A 16,823-nucleotide genomic window follows, 5' to 3' on the forward strand; every position below is an offset into this window, starting at 1 on the left:
TCCAACTTAAAGAACAGACACTGACAACATGAGTATACTATCACAACTTTACAGATTTATATTATGACCTGTAGAAATTTTTTTATTTAGTTTTAAATTGTGAACTGTTGTCTATTACTGCACTGTTTTTTTTATTGCGCTTCATAAAGTGTTGAAAACTGTGTATAAGACATAAAAAAGCTCTAACTCTCACCTTCTCTCTGCTCATCACAGCAGTGTCCTGCAGGATATTTCACATACATTACAGCTTAACACTATATATACTTTGAATTCAATTAACCAAGTGTCATGCTTCTTATATACATCACATCACAGTTGCTGAAAGAACTTCCTCTAAGGTTATACCTGTGCATCCTTGCACGTCCGCTGACCCTTTTCTATTCTCGTACTCTCTACTGAATATTTATTTTTGGAGATGAGAAATCTTTCACGATGCTTCACTGAGAATGACTTTTAGGTCACAGGCAGGAGGACAGAGGGGAGATGAAATGAGGTGGCACAAAGTAGAAAATTAAAGAAACCTATATATGACCTTTGCCTGTACTTTTCCTTTACGTAAGTTATGTGTAATCATTTTTAGCTCTATATAATATTTTAATATTTTTTGTGTTTACACTCACTCTTTCAAATAGATGCAAGTAAAACACAGCAGAAAATAAATAAAATCAAAGACTAGCGGTCCTTTTGCTCTATTTTCACCTATAAAGCAGGAGTAGGGCAGGCGGAGGTTTACCCTGGTGCAGGTGTGCCGCGGCGGTCAGTGGAAGAATCCGCGAGTTTCTCTGTGAATTTCCCATTACGTCTTTGCGCACTCGGTGCTTGCTTGGAAGTTTAGGGGGTTTTTTTCGCTGTAAAAAGAAGTTTTCTTCCCACGCACACCGGACGCTAATGTTTTTGACACTTTTTATGGAATCAAACTTAAAGTAAGGTCAGTACTTCCATGCTTTAAACGCTGCACGCTCATACTCTCTCCCGCACTCGATATAATATCCACTGTTGATCTGCAGACAGCTGTTGTCACAAACGTAGCACTTGCTTATGTCACTGTCATGAGACATTCTCGCAAAAAAAAATCACGGTTTTAGTAACGCAGTAACGCAGCGTTCCTACAGGAAAGTAACGGTAATCTAATTACCGTTTTTGCAATAGTAATCCCTTACTTTACTCGTTACTTGAAAAAAGTAATCGGATTACAGTAACGTGTTACTGCCCATCTCTGGTTAGGAGTGATGGCACCATAACACTAATGCCATAACCTGATTTGTGTGACACATTTCTGCTAAAGAACATCTGCTGCCTAACTGAGACTAACTATTGTCTCACAATAGTTGAAATGTGCAATTCCCTGGTATTCCTATTCCTATTTATCACTATTATATACTCTGTGTTTATATGTGTCTCTGTATTTATATATGTGTATATGTGTATATATGGTATATTTCTATTTCTGCTTACATTCTTTTGCAGCTTCTGTTGGTGCTGTGCTACTGGAAACAGAATTTCCAGGAGGAACCGAACCGAGGGATTAATAAAGCTTTATCTAATCTAATCTAACCTAATGCTATTTGTCTATGCTAAATATAATGCTAAAACAGGTCAGATTGATACCCTAACATAAAGACATGACCTGTTAAAACAATTTTTCCACTCAGTGTGTGCAAAGAGTTTGCAGGGACTAAGCTTGTGTTCTGCAAAGATTTCTTGGCTGGGTCTTCTGTAACTCTCTATTAGTTTCTTAGCTATGCATTTTCTAGATTATGCCGATCCAATGATATGCTAAGATAAGTGAACCAACTCCCTGCTGAAGCATCAAATTACAAAGTACAGACATGAAGGCTGTATCATGTTTAAAACAGGCTAAAACAGTTGCTGTGGGATGTACTCCTCAAACCCATGACACCTTGGCTCTCACATGCGACCTGTTAGAGGCAGACTCGCAATGATTCTCAGGAACATTTATGCCCAGTTTGGCCAATCCTGAGCACTGGTGAGGGCTTTGTTCATGACATCGAGGACTTACAATTAACCGATCTGCTTTATGCCTGCTGCCATTTCCAAAAGATCTGTTGGAAACATTTGAACAAACAGACTTGACTGAATTTTTTTTCTCCTGACTGTAACAGTGTGGTAAGTTCTCAAATTTTAATGTGTTTGAGTCATAATGTGATGTTGATGTGACTCCAGCGTGGGCCTGCTGCAGGATTGTTGGCAGCTCTGTGTTTTCTCTTCGCTCTGAAGATGATGATGTAACTTCTGAGCTGGATAAAGAATAAAAAATACAAAATAAATAATAAATGTATTATCATTAATATCCATCTTTCATTTTAAAAGTGGTATGTTTAAGTCCTGCAAGGACTATTGTAAGGCTATCTGTTAAAGCATGTAGCAAATGATTCTATTCTGCTGCAGAGAATGATCTCCTTTGATTTACTTTTGCTCACTATGTTGAAGGTTTATGGAAAACTTTTTTGGAACAATGACATCTGGGCATACTCATGGAAAAAGAGCTGGAAGTAAATATGGAATAATGACTCCAGCAAGATGCCCATACACTTTAGAGGTGCTGTTGGGCACGCTTGGGTCAGATTACTTTGTGTTCCGTGGCTACTTTGTAACCAGTTAATGAACACAAGTTGCCTGACATTTTAATGAGCGATGTAATCCCTGGCGTTACAAAAACCATTTAAACAAATCTGATAAATAAAGATAATAATACCACACCTTATACTGCAGATGGGTGAACAAAATGTGTTCTTACAATGTAATCACATAATCTCCAACAATTTAACTAAAATCTCATTTCACATCTTTCTAAATGTAATCCCGTTCAACTGTTTGTTAACGCAACTCAACTCACATGGCAGATTTCTGTTGTTATTCATTCTAGTATGTTGTTGGCCACCTTTTTTCACTATTTTGTAGTTCAAGTTTTAAGCTTTAATCCACAAACAAAACCAGACCTTCACTCTTATTCTTTTATGTTCAAAATCCATATTGATCCAAGTCTGTGTGACAATGCTATTTACATTCAAAGAGTTTATAAATTTGCTTACACATTCTTTGATATTGTAGATGCTGACATATTGAGCAGCTGAAGTGAATAACTGAGAATTTACAATCTGTCTTGATAGTTTACTGAACTCTTCATCCATATAATAATAGCAAGCATGATGACGCTGTTAAAAAGATCATTTGGGGGTCAGTTGTATGTTTATAAATTTTACATTTATTGTGCAAAAATCTTTAGCTTTACTATTACTAAAGACTACTTAAAGAAATAATGAGAAAAGGTTCAGGCCATCTTGACAAAGGTGGTCATACCAAGCATAGTCTTTTGAGCTTGTTAGAGTTGTACAAATACCATATTGTACTTGCACACATTTCAATAATTCACTCTAGCTATTTCCAGTTCTCTAAGCAACATATAGAGAGTTCAACAATCCCTTGAATTAAATATTGAATTTGCCTGTCCTTCTGGCCAATCCATATGGGCAGAGTCTCAATGCTTTATATTAAAATGAACTCTCTTTAGTGATTTCACTCAACAAAGTCAGTTTATTGCGTTATACTTTTTAAAATTACAATTATCCTTTGAGATTTTATCTTTTTGTGTTTTTCATAAATCCCAAACTTTTTGTTTGTTTGAAGCTTAGCATATCAGTTTCCCTGTTTCTGGTCTTTGTGCTATTCTGAGCACAGCGACTCCCTCTGTACCATCTCGTGCTCAGAGAGTAACCTGTTAAAAATCTTCTCAAGAAACTCTTTGGAAAATAACTTAACTTATGACTTATTAACACCAAGACTTGACTTGATCTTAAATCTGTGAGTGTGAACTTGCTGTGAACATGCTATAACAGACAACTATGAACTCAGTATTTAAGGTTTTACCTCAACCTTAATGGCTAAAAGTCTATTTTTCTCTCTTTTCTTTTTGATATCTCTTTTGCAGCTAAATTATTTCACGTTTCTAACTTTTTGCTGGGATTTCATTTTTTACTTTTAATTTTTTTAATGTATTTGTTCATTATATTGTACATGAAGTGGCTGAAAATTATTTACATCTAAATATGTATATATGTAATGAGGTTGATCATGTGTCTGGCTAAACATTTATGATTTTATCAGCTATGTTGGGTATCTAAGTTGATTGTTCTACTTGTCAAATATACGTCAAAAATAATATTGCCTGATGAAGAAAAAAGGGATCTTTCCAAGTTAAACTGTGTGGGAGTCTGTTTGCAATGCTGGATCTGTTTGTCCTTCTCCTACGCATCTGTCTTACAAAATAGATGTGCGAAGAGTCTTTTTTTCCTGAGATTTCTGCCATGAAATCAGTTAAGATGTTGTGATACAATGAGCTGAAACTAAAGCTTCAAAGGTTCATCAAAATGAGCAACTGTGAACTGTATATAAAAGCCAATGAAGAAGTGCCTTAAGCATATGCAGTTGTATGGTGTGGTGTTGCTTGTTTCTTAAACAGTCACTCTTCACATCTGGTTTAAAAAACACCAAAAAAAACCCCACAAAACTAAACAGTGGTGGACTTCACAAACCAGCAGTTGATATCTCAGTGGTTTGGTCCATCTTGTATAACAAATTCCAGTATTGCAAACAACTTGAAACATCTCCAGTCATTTACTTGGGATGTTATTTAGAAGCATTAAAATTAATTTAATTAAATAATCTTTAATTTTAATGGTCATCACAACATAAACAATGTCATGGTCTTGGGTTTTGAACCCAGAGGTTTCAGTTTGTGAACTTTGAATGTTTGCATATTATTTTAATGTTCTATTTGGTTCTTAGTTTGTTCTTGTCCAAATTCTTGAGCCTTAGTTCCTTGTTTCAGCCGAGTTTTGCTATCAATATCCCTTTTAGGGTTTATTCTGTTTAGTCTTTGGTTATTTGTGTAGTTGCCCATTTGTGTCTCATTGTGTCAAGTTTGTCTCTGTTTAGTTACTTTGTGCTATGATTTCATAGTCATTTGACTTCGGTGTCGTGTTTTAGTTTAATTCTCTCATGTCTTGTTATTTTGATTTAGTTCAGCTGTGTCTTCCAGCTGTTTCCTCTCCTCCTCACCCCCTGTCTGTCTTCTTTGTCCCTTGTTACATTGACCTTCAGTGCTGTGTGTTATCCTGCTCTGTGTTCCTCGTGGTTTCTGTATATCTTGATCGTATTCCCTGGTTGGTGCTTTGTTATTTAGAATAGCCGACATTAAAGGCTCACTTTAGGATTGACCCCTGTGTACCCCGTGCATCTGGGTCTGCAATCTGCCTCCTACACAGCTAATCCTGACAAATGTCAAATCACTAGTCAAACGTGATTTTGCCCAACAATTACATTTTAGAAAGATTTTTGTCCTCTGAAAGTTATATTTCTACCGCCATCTTTGCTGTTGTAGGGTTCTCCCATGATTTCAGTTTTACTCCTCTCTGTGTGTCTTGTGCATAGTGCTTCTGTTTATAGGCAATCTATGTGAGCAACTCTTTTAATGCTGTTGTTTTCACTTCTTAATTTGATGCTTTTTCTAATGATATAAATCTCCATTGTAGCTGTTTCAAAGATGACATGTCTGAGCCTCTTACTGGATTTGTTCCCGGAGCTGCAAGCTTTGCCTCTCGTTAATTGGGTAGAAGTGAAAAAACACCATCCCTATCAGCAAAAGTGTGATGGGAACTGGCGAGAACAGTACGATCAGAGCAGTCGCCACTCTGTCACCATGGTTACAAGCACCTGCTTCATAGCCCACAAACCTGCAGACGAGGAGAGCACATAATGTGACAGACCAAGTGATGTACCCACGTAACAAAACACAAGAAGTGAGTGGACTGGAGTCTGACTCACTGTAATGTCATGGTTGAGAGTCCAGCAGACAGCCCTCCTGTCAGTTTACTGCAGAAGGCATAGCAGGAAAAAAACAGAGGCTCTAGGTCCTTACAGGACGGGTGTCTCACAGCAAAGTCATCCACCACGTCTGGGAGCATTGACCTGCAGCACACACACAACAAGTTGACATATCACATGTCAAAACCACATGTCAGTTTTAATGGAGAGTTCTGGCTGGTCAGCAAAGCACATCGTTTCTGGAATAGTCATCACTGGCCAGGGTTGAGTACAGACTATGAATGATTCATGTGCACCGCATTCATCTCTGACACTGATTAGATCTGACAGGGGGCCTTGGAAAGGACCTCAAACTTTGTGTTCAGGCTGGGAGCTGACTCACCAGGGTAGCAGGAATATGGTTGCCACACTGAATCCCATCAGAACGCACATACTCATGAAGACCAGCAGGTTACTGGGAACACAGGCAACTATAATCACTGCTGGGATGAAGAGCTGGGAGAGACAAAAACGAGGATTCAAGGTGTGGAACATTTCTCTTATCATCAAGTTTCAGAGGTCTTACCGACAATCCGATGAAAACGGTGGACTTTTTCCCAATTCTCAGAAGAATTATTTGCCACACAGGAACTGCTACAGAGGCAGAAACCTGTGGAAATGTTGACTGAATTTCTATTTTGAACTCAAATCATATCTAAACTGGCCAGAAAGCTACTGAACCATGCAGCAGAGCAGGGTGTGAAAGAGTCTGTTAAGTTAGCTGCACCTTACCAGTAAAACCAGCAGGAGGTGCTGGAACTGGGCTCCCAGCCCAGCAGCATGACTGCAAAACAGCGCAAAGTTACCCAAGGACATCTGAGATCAAAACAGATGGTAAGAAAAAAAAGGACAAATTGTTTCACATGTGACTTTGAAGTGAATAAAAACAGAATTAAGAAGGAGAAACCATATGCAGAAATGATTACAAGTTGAACCTGAAAGGCAAATGTACTAAACACAAAGCCCAGCACCAGCCTTTGGTAAGGAACGTGGCACGTGAGCATCTTCAGCGAGCTCAAATAGGAAGGTCGTACTTTATCTTCAGAGCAGCGAGAGGCTGGGAATATAACATATGAGAGAAAAGAGTGAAATATCAGACTCGTGATTTTACTCTGTTTGTGGAGTAAAATCTTTGGCTAATTTTACATTTTGATTAAGTCCTCAGCTACACCTGTCCATGCCATGCATATATCAAACTAAATCACTTTGACTCAGCATAATTATGTTTTCATTTAACAAAAAAATGTTCACTTCAGAGGTTCAAAGGTTTGTCTATACGTATAGTTTAAGCTTTGACAAGTTTATTATTCTGTTCACAAACGGTGCCGAAGCAAAAGAAAATGAAAACATTTTTTTTATCCTACTCGACAAATAAAGGTTTGAAATATTTGTTACCAGATCCTCATGATAACATGATCGCCTCTGCAAAGCTGTTCAACAAGAACAAAAAAACTTTTATTTATTGTGTTTGAACGCTGACTGTCTCTGAATGACTCACCCTGCTTCTCCTTCACCCCGAGGAACAAAATCAGGCTGCAGAGGAAAAACAAGGCACCCATGATCATAGCTGAGGTCAGGAAAGCCTTTTGCTGGGGGGCAAAATGCACACATGAAATCATAACTTTTAAACAAAGCATGTTATTCTGTCTACAAAGTCTAGAGGCTTAAAAACAGAAGTTTTTCCACTGTAAATAATTGTTTTATAGCATTATAAATAAACACAAAAAGCGCAATGGTGTTTCTACAGGGAGCACGTGAAATACACAAATCAGCTTGCGGCTGTAGATGTCGATCTCATTCACATAAAATCAAAAAAAAAAAAAGCAAACTACGTAAAGATATAGACTCACTGGCTTTTGTTAGGGACACCTGCTCAACGTCTTATTAATGCAAATAATCAGCTGGCATTTACATGGCAGAAGCTCAGTATATTAAGGAATGTAGACACGATCAAGACGCCCTGCTGAAGTTAAAACTGAGCATCAGAATTGAGAAGAACAATGAATTTAAGTGACTCAAATATGTTATGGTTATTAGTGCCAGACAGGCTTGTCTGAGTATTTCAGAAACTGATTTGGATTTTTCCACACAATCATCTATAGGTTTTTCTGAAGAATTATCCAAAAAGAGAAAATATTCAGTTAGCAGCAGTTCTCCAGGTGAAATGACCTTGTTGATGTCAGAGGACAGGGAAAATGGCCAGACTGTTTTCACCTAACAGGAAGGCAACGGTAATTTAAGAAACCACTTGTTTCAACCAATGCGTAATAGCATCTCTGAACACACAGCATGTCGAATCATGAAACAGAAGACTTACATTTAAATTTAATTTAATCAATTTTCCAAAAACTTACTCTAACCATTAATCAAGATGTCACTCTACATGTAATGGATTCAGTTATGAGGATTTGCAATGAAAGTGAGCACCCAAAATGTGCCCATATATCTCCATAATATCAAATCAAATCACCAAATCACTTTTTATTGTCACATCACATGTGCAGGCACACTGGCACAGCACATGCGAGTGAAATTCTTGTGTGCGAGCCCCACAAGCAACAGAGATGTGCAAACACAACAACACAAACGAGCAAAATACAAGAATGGCCAACCTGAAACTAATAAATATATGTACAATATATAATAGTGTATGCATTTCTGGATGTGTATACATAATATGAGTAATGTGAGTTCACCTCAGACACACAGAAACCCCACAACAATGGTGTATACATCAAGCAAAGAGCAGTAAATTACAGGGTAACAAGATATCCCTGAAACTATGTGAGCACAAAAAGAAAAAAAGCTTCTGCTCTACTAATGAAATGTGAGTCCTATGAAAGGGTGAACAATTTTTATTTTACATTAAAGGGGACCTAATATGCTCATTTACAGCTATATATTTTATTCTATATATTTTATTTTATTCTTACTGAGCTAGACTGTATATACTGGATGGGTGTGGCCACCATGACACCATCAGCTGTTTTGCTAAGTCTCATTTTTGAAACCTCAAGCTGGGAGTTTCTTCTGTTGCTGATGCACATCTAACTGACACTGCGGGGTTTTTAGGTTAACGACTTATCAATGAAAAGTTCTGACATCCACACTGCTTCATGACTCTTTGGGACACTACCAAAAGCAATCATTTACAAAATTAGCATCACATTGTATTCGCTAAGCCTTAAAACCAGCAACTGAGATAGCTTTAAGGCTTTCCTAAGTAAATTCACCAGGAAAGAGTTTACTGATGTCACAGTTAAAGAATCCTTTGCCTTTTTTTTTTCTTTTTTTTTTACAGTTTTATAAAATCAAACTTTTTATATCTGGCAAGCGGCACCTTATGACAGACTTGACATCAAATGGACAACTGTCAGCTTGCTGTCACAAGCTGACAGTTGTCCACCTTTTTTTGTAACCTGGTACGTTGTGCTGCTGCTGGATTGGAGACACGAGTGTACGATTATTTCAGTGTTTACTGGTATTTCAGTGATAATCAGTACAGAAGCTCAGAGAGTTGCAGGTAATAAAGAGGATGACGCAACAGTTTGAAAAGATGAGACATTGTGGAAAAAACTTTGCTTCCAGGTTAGCTTCTTCTCCTCCTATACCAACACCTATTGTTCAGGAATACCGTAGCACCGAGAATGCTGCGCCATAACGGCAATCGTGAGAGGAGGCTGTGTGATGATGACATAATCAGATTGGCTAGTTTGTAAAGATCGGTCAGCAAATGGGAGGGGCTTCCTCAGTGACATCACACAGAGCTAAAAGTAGAAAAAACTGGTGTAGATAAAACAGTTGGTGTCTAGATCAATCTGAAGCCTGAACGTGCTTCTATATATGCTTGGCCATGTTTAATATGAAAATCCAAATATAACAGGAAATAAAGAAGAGTGTATTTGCCCCCCCCCCCGAGAGTAGCATACTGTCTGTTGAAAGGAAGCAGTCTGTGGTGAAGACGTGCTTTGAGGTGTTTCATGGTCCTGGCAGGCCTCCTGCTTCTCTGTATTGTACACAGCCACAACTTGTCCCTGAATTACTGATGCCAGCAGCATTGCCACCATCTCCACACTCATTCCTGGCCAAATAAGTAAAGAAACTCAAAACACTTTGCATTTAGTTTGGGGTCTGATGAGGTTTCTGAATGTAAATGAGTCAATATTCTTACTGTAGGCTGTGGCAGAGTCCCTGTCTCTCTGATCTCCTCCCAGAAACATATTCAGTGATAGGTAGGGGACGTTGTAGCACTGTTGACAGGAAGAAAAATGTGATGCCAAATGACACTTCACCATTGGTGTGAAACTCAGTAGCCATGGTGACATTGCTTGGAGCAAAAATAACAGTAGGATCAGAGTACTATGAATTTCAGTCACCAGAAAGATGACCAAAGAGCTAACAAGCGTTCTGAGCTAAAATTCAGAATTCTCTTTTATTTTTTTGCCTGCGTGTTATCCCACCTAATGTTTATCTTGCTTGAGCTGCTAAGCGCTAACAAGAGGACTCTAATTAGCTAGTCCAAATGTCTTTTCAAACTTTATGCCGTCCAACGTATCTGTGTGCGATTTAAAAAAGGGTATTGTATCTTGTCAGACTGTGCCATGTTGTCTGAGTCGGCCCAAATAAAAACAACAAAAAAAACAAAAAAATTATGTCTCATTTGACTAAATTCCTGTTACCCCGACACCTTCCTCCTCCTCTTTCTTGCCTCTTTTGCCTGCATATCTGGTGGGAGGGACTAAGATGTGAGAAGAGGAATCCAGGATGTGCAATATCAAAAATGAGAAGGGGGAAAGGCGTGGTATCATGACCTCACTAATCATACAGTCTATGCTATAGGTGTTGTTTGGTAACGAGTATATCGTGTTCTTTTTATGTAGGATCTTGATTTTCAAACAACAAGCTGAACTTTTACCTATGAAATGTGACAAATGAAAGTGATTGTGCCTGCGAACATCCAACAACTTACAGTCATGAGGGACTCGAATAGGCAAGCCGCTATGAGGAACCACAACACGCTGACAGACATCGAGCCTCGTGGCACAAACCACAGAAGCAGATAGGACAAGATGCCAAATGGAGTGGAAATAACCATCCTGTGAGATAAAGATTGATGGCTAAGCACAGTGCTGCACCAGGAATCTAAATTCAAAGTGAAATGCGTGTTAAATGTGTGGCTCAACCAACCATGGAGTGAGTTTGCCAATGGGCGTCCAGTTACTGCGGCTCACAAGATATCCAACCAGAGGGTCAGTCACAGCATCCCAGGCCCGACTCACAAATAAAATCATGGAAACATAGAAGGCCTCCATCTGTGATATTTTACCCACTTAAAATTAGAAGCAGTATAGAACATTATATTGTGGAAAGTACTGAACTTTTACCTTTACAACATCCAGAAGGAAAATTTGCAAGGAAATACCAATAGCTACTGAAGTAATCAGATGTGGGACCCCACCCACAGCATAACACAGCTTGCAGGCCAGAGGAATACCACCTGAGTCCTGTGAAAACCAGAGAGAGGATGGAGGAAAATCCTGAATGTGGTTAGTTCAAATAGTTCATTTGGCTCATGTACAGTCTCTCCTCCACGGAGGGAGTGTCAAACAAAACTAAAATAAATTCAGAAATATCAGTTGTCTTATTTTCAGTTATTAATTAGATTATAATCCATGTAACGTAACAAAAGCACTATTTAACAAGGGTGCTAGTTTGTTACATTTTTGACTCATGCAAGGGTTCATTTTTTTTATGAAAACAAGAATATTTTGAAGCACCTTGTGTAATTTTTTTGTGTTTTCTTGTATCCGTGTTTGTTTTATTTTTCTTCAATTTCTTAAAAATGTTGTTGAAAAAAATAAAAATAGAGTAGGAAACACAAAGTTTACTTTGACACCGGTGTTGAAAGTAATACAGTAGCTAGCTGCCACTGATTTCAAGTGAAAGCTTGTTTGAGAGGACAAAACTAACATATTTAATTGAGAACAAGCTTCTGCAGCAAACATTAAATCATAATATTCAAGGGAAAATTGTAATGCTATCACTATTACAGATAATTTAAAAAAAAAAGAAAGAAATGAAGGGTTTGAATGTGAATGTAAACTCTACGAATAAAGAGAAATGGTCCTTACCCCCTGCTGATCTTTGCTGCACGAGTTCCTGCTTGTGTTTTGCTTGAATAAAATCCTTTTAAATGTCTGGAAGTGCTCTGAAAAACTTTTAAGGCAATTCATTGTTAACACTTGAGTATCACTGGACATGTAATGCTTTCCCTGCACACACAGGTGAATGCCACCCGTTTGAAACCAGATTCTGGTTCAACAACTCTTTTGTGTTTTGAAGAGGGGTATTCTTATTCAGTACAGCTGCTCAGACTTAACAATAAATGAGGTGGCTCAACAGTAAAGCATAAGAACTACCAGTGCTGCAGATCTGTTTGAAACAGCAAACTTGTGGAACACGTTTTAAAAATATTAAAATTAAAATGACAGAACTGTATTTCCACAGCTGCAGTGAGAGTTTCTCTGACTCTGGAAAAAGGCCACCGCTTTCACCACATTGTCAGTAACTGCAGTATACTTCTGTACTGATGTGCTGTATTGGAGTGAGGTAGTGTGGGTGGCTGTGACCTCTTGTGGAGCTTCAGTGAAATGCAGGTAAGATTGTAAATATGGGTATCAACGTAAAACCCATATTTACAATCTTAGTCAGGTCAGGTGGTTTATATCACTGGAAAAGAAATTTACCACAATAAGGCAAAATTTCAAACTAATTCTCATCATTTTTTATTTATTTTTTCATTAGTTTGAGTTAGTAAGCCAACATTTTGAGATATTAATCAGAAATTTTGAGATTATAACCCCCAAATTTGACTTGTCAAAATCTGTTTTACAATAGTGGAAACAAATGTCTATATTGGTCTGCACCAAATGTGGTTATTGTTATTGATTCCTCCACAGAGATGAGTCCTAACATTTGTCTCGGTTCAGTGGAAAATCAGCAAATATAATTTTTTCTTCTTCCAGTACTAGTCAGAGTTCTTCGGATCTTTCTTGTGAAAATTTGTTTTGGCAACTGAAAGAAACATTTTTTTTTTACCATCCATAAGTCAAAGTTTGGGGTTTTGATGTCACAATTTTGATTCACTAAACTTGGGAGAAAATAAGTAGAAATTGAGAAAACACCCTTAAATTATGAATTATGATGTCAAAATTTTAAATAACCTGAATTTTTTTTTGATTTATTCATGGCAGAAAAAAAGAGGTTTCAGTGGTGGAAACAAGCTTCAAGCCAAAACTTGCCGCAGAACAGACACAAATGTGAAATAATCTCAGGACAGAAATCAATACCACTCATGTATTGGTGCAGAGTAATGACATTTTTGTAGAAGATAGTTTTTAATGCCTTTTGTTTATTCACACAACTGCGAATTCTACATATCAAAATACCTTTGGGTAGGAATTGCTTTGAAATCAGAGATGGAAGATTCAAACCTTTTAAACTGAAGGGCTTTTGCATCAGAGGAGTTTTCAGAGGTGGTGGACAACCATGCCAAAGGTCTGCTAAATGGTTGTCTGCCAAGGGAGGGCAATACTAATGTTAGAAGCCAACTGTGCACCAATTGTTTGAAATCTCACTTTTTTTCCATTAAATTATTGTTCATACATCACCTGCAGATGTGTATCTGCATTGCATTCTCTACATAACAGGGAGAACTAAACAACTTTCATGCAGCATTTTCTCTTTAATGGCAGCCATTTACAGCACAAAGTGATTTTTTTTTAATGAAAATGTCACATCTTTGCCAGACAGCCTGGCTGTGACACACAAAAGTAATACAGCATTGAAAAGTCAAAATAGCACAAGAAAAACCTTCAGAACAAAGATTGTGGCTCACATTTTCTAAGTATGGTGAAAAAGAAGAGATATAACAAACTCACTATACTTTCCCATTAATAAACACTCTTCAGTGTAATAACAGGTTAGTAATGGAGCTCCATCAGTCAATGTCTTATCCAAGTTAGTTCTTAAAAAAATATTAAAGTTGGCATTTTTATTTTTAATACAAAGCTTATAAATGACTTGAACCAGCCTATAAATTGGTGCTCTTTGTCGAGTTGTCCTTTGCCTGCTTGATTCCATAGAGCCACTTGATCACTCGTGCATTTCTCTCAATGACAGAAACACCGTAGGGAACACGATTTGCAGCTTTGCCAGCCTCCTCCTCATCCTCCTCATCCTCGTCTTCTCTGCCAGAGGCCGCGCACTCGGACCCTGGAGCGCTCGCGCTGCGAAAACGAGCCATGGAAACAATGTCAGAGCTAGAACCAGTCAGCTCCTGCACATCTGCGGGGTCCAAGCCGCACAGGTTGAAGAAGCGCTCCAGCTCTGTCCCAGCTCGGGAGTACCTGTCGCTCATGTCCGACTTAGACCGGGTTAGAGAAGGGCGTTTCCTGGAGCTGGTGGAAGACAAACGGGTAATTGCTGGGGAAGGAGGAGGTATAACAGGGTAGCTTGGTGTAGGTGTGGCAGGAACTGGGGTCTCGGCTGGAGAAGTAGAAGAGGTATCAGGTTTTGACTGAGCAATAACAGGTTTCAGAGGAGAATGACCTGGTGTTGTTCTAGGGAGAAAGAGATGCAGGTTTGAAGCAGTTGGGCCGGGTCGAAACTGAGACTGTAGAGATATTGGCTGAAGGGGCTGTCGAATTAACTGAGGTCGTCTGCCTGCTGTCCTCACAGGGCTGGCCTGAGGCATGACATCCACTCTCCGTACCGTCGCTGCAGCTGGAGGCCCAGGAGAGCTCGTGCTCTCTACGTTGGCAGGGTCAGATGCTTTTAATCTTACTTTAGCTGCAACTAACCTATCAGGACGTGGAGGCGGACACGGCTTCTCCTTTTTCTGCTGTGCCCCTGCAGGAGTAGGACGGTGAAAATTGTGTACAGCTGCAGCACAGTAAGGAGGTTTACTGTCGTTTGGCTTTGCAGTTGCACCGGACCGTGGCGCTTCATTCACTCCACTGATGAGGTTACTCAGGTGCTCCATGTCCAGCTGTAATCCTTCCTGCTTTGTCTTTGCTGGGTCTGCGGTCTTTCTGGTGGGCCACAGGGCAGAGCTGGGGCTGAGTAGAGGCTTACGCACTTCAGGAGGCCTGACTGGCTGCTGCTTGGTAAGAGCTACCTGACTCTTGACATATTTAGCCTTGTCTGCCTCCAGCCTTTCCACAGCACTCTGCTTTGGTCTGCTCGCAGCTTTTTGGTACTTCTGGTAGAAATCTAGCCCCACTGGCCCCTTGGGTCGCAACCGTGGGGGTGTAGGAGCAACAGCAGTCTTTGTTGGTTGCCTCACGGAGTGTTGAAGCGTTTCCACAGGCATTTTGTGGCCAGGCAGTCGTACCTTGTCCACTTCCCGAGCCACCTTGGAATTCAATCTGTTTAGTCCTCACTGTTATCCTCTGTTTATGTGGCCGTATGGTTCTCTCATGATCACCTTAATGGCATATTTGAAGTGACTCAACCTCGGTAAGTCAGCTGATCTCTAGCTCCTTGACATTTGGACTTCCTGCAAAAAAACAGTGTCAGTCAAATTAGAAGAAAAGCAGCTTAACAAAATAAAAGACCAGTGAATAGAAAACATTTACCTTCATACACAAGCAGAAACTTGTGTGGAGCTACAAAACTTCACAAAGACTCTACAACCACAAACCCTCCCACTTATTTCAAACTGCAGCCAATCGCTCTCCTGAAGCCCCATGCTTCTAACAAGTTCATTGGCTGCCATCTCAGAGAGATCCGAACAATTACTCGCAGTCATCCATCTCTCCGCAGACAAACACACAATAAAACCTCATTTTCAGTCAGTAGAAAGGCTGTGAAAAGAGTGATACAAGTGTGTGTGTGTGTGAGGGGTGATGGGGAGGTGGATCAGGACAGCTGTCAACAAGCTATTGTCTGAAGGGAATACAGAGCAGATCACACACACCAACAGCTGCTAGGGGAACAATGACTCTTCATCTTTAAATATAGCAGCCTGTTGCCAACTACAAGCTTCTGTGGAGTAATTAATGTTGGGAAAAAAAAGGAGCCTACTATTTTAAGTCCATAAATAGTGAAGGTCAGACTTCTTCTGTGCATACTTAAGATCCTGTAGGTGCATATGGACTATGCTGCTTGAACAGTCTGCATCCAACAGTCAAATTCTCTACATATTTGCCATTCCAGCCTAAGCCGGGCTAAACTCCTGCTGACATAGTTATGAAAGTTTTAGTAGAGCTCCAGGCTTAACTGTTTTTACGTCTCCAGTTCCCCCCAAAATGATCCTCAAATTATCTACAGTATCTCATTAAAACAACCGGCCGGCTTACAAACACAATGGGAATTGCAGGAGTTTAGTCAGACAAGCAGAATTAGATCCTCTAATTTGATGTTTCCGAGTCAAGTGCTGGCACGTTCGTCTGACAAAGGGAGTGAAGCAGGAAGCCAAGCACAGACACCCGGGAAGGGCAGGTAAACAAAATGGCTTACACACTAGTCTTGCCCTGCCAAACTCACACCCAGCCTTTCTGAAGGTACAAGTTAGTAAAGAAAGCTTTTCTTTCTATCAAGAGGAAACTCACCTTCACAGGTTGCCTTGAGTTCCTCAGTCTCACCTGGGTTTCTCCTTCGTGTGTTCGTGTATTTCAAATCACACAGGACAAACCTGTTTGACAACTCATGTGTGCTGCTCCTGAGCCCACCCCCTTCTTTTGATTTGTCCAATCAGTCTCTTACAAGGAAAAACACAGGCTTGCTTTTTTTGGTCATGTGACCCTATCATTGTCATCTGCTCTCAACAAAGTGATAAGCACCGTTTCCCAGAATCCAAGAGTGGAGCAAGGAAACTGCAAGCAAAGCACCAATACGTACTGAAACTGTTACAAAGGTTAAGTCGAAAGTTGCTTAAA

General features: G+C 39.5%; 2 protein-coding genes across 2 annotated transcripts; both read right to left on the minus strand.

Moving 5' to 3' along the window:
* Positions 1-1,085: 1,085 nt before the first annotated feature.
* On the minus strand, positions 1,086-12,116 carry mfsd2al2 (major facilitator superfamily domain containing 2a-like 2). Its single transcript, XM_085444649.1, has 14 exons — positions 12,015-12,116; positions 11,268-11,387; positions 11,071-11,195; positions 10,853-10,979; positions 10,055-10,133; positions 9,813-9,964; positions 7,382-7,472; positions 6,819-6,940; positions 6,616-6,699; positions 6,410-6,493; positions 6,227-6,339; positions 5,845-5,988; positions 5,586-5,753; positions 1,086-2,258 (listed from the first exon to the last, which is right to left on the minus strand). Exons 1-14 carry the CDS (start codon positions 12,114-12,116, stop codon positions 1,886-1,888), a joined length of 1,884 nt encoding a protein of 627 aa, XP_085300775.1. The 3' UTR covers positions 1,086-1,885.
* A 1,491-nt stretch (positions 12,117-13,607) lies between these two features.
* On the minus strand, positions 13,608-16,780 carry fam110a (family with sequence similarity 110 member A). The gene is made up of 2 exons (XM_085443130.1): positions 16,497-16,780; positions 13,608-15,442 (listed from the first exon to the last, which is right to left on the minus strand). The coding sequence occupies exon 2, from the start codon at positions 15,254-15,256 to the stop codon at positions 13,976-13,978; it is 1,281 nt and encodes a 426-aa protein (XP_085299256.1). The 5' UTR covers positions 15,257-15,442; positions 16,497-16,780; the 3' UTR covers positions 13,608-13,975.
* Between the last annotated feature and the right edge of the window lie 43 nt (positions 16,781-16,823).

Source organism: Copadichromis virginalis, linkage group LG20, assembly GCF_057382275.1.
Source record: "Copadichromis virginalis isolate Kocher_CV1m ecotype Utaka linkage group LG20, C_Virginalis_male_GT1.1, whole genome shotgun sequence".
In the NCBI taxonomy this organism is placed as follows: Eukaryota; Metazoa; Chordata; class Actinopteri; order Cichliformes; family Cichlidae; genus Copadichromis; species Copadichromis virginalis.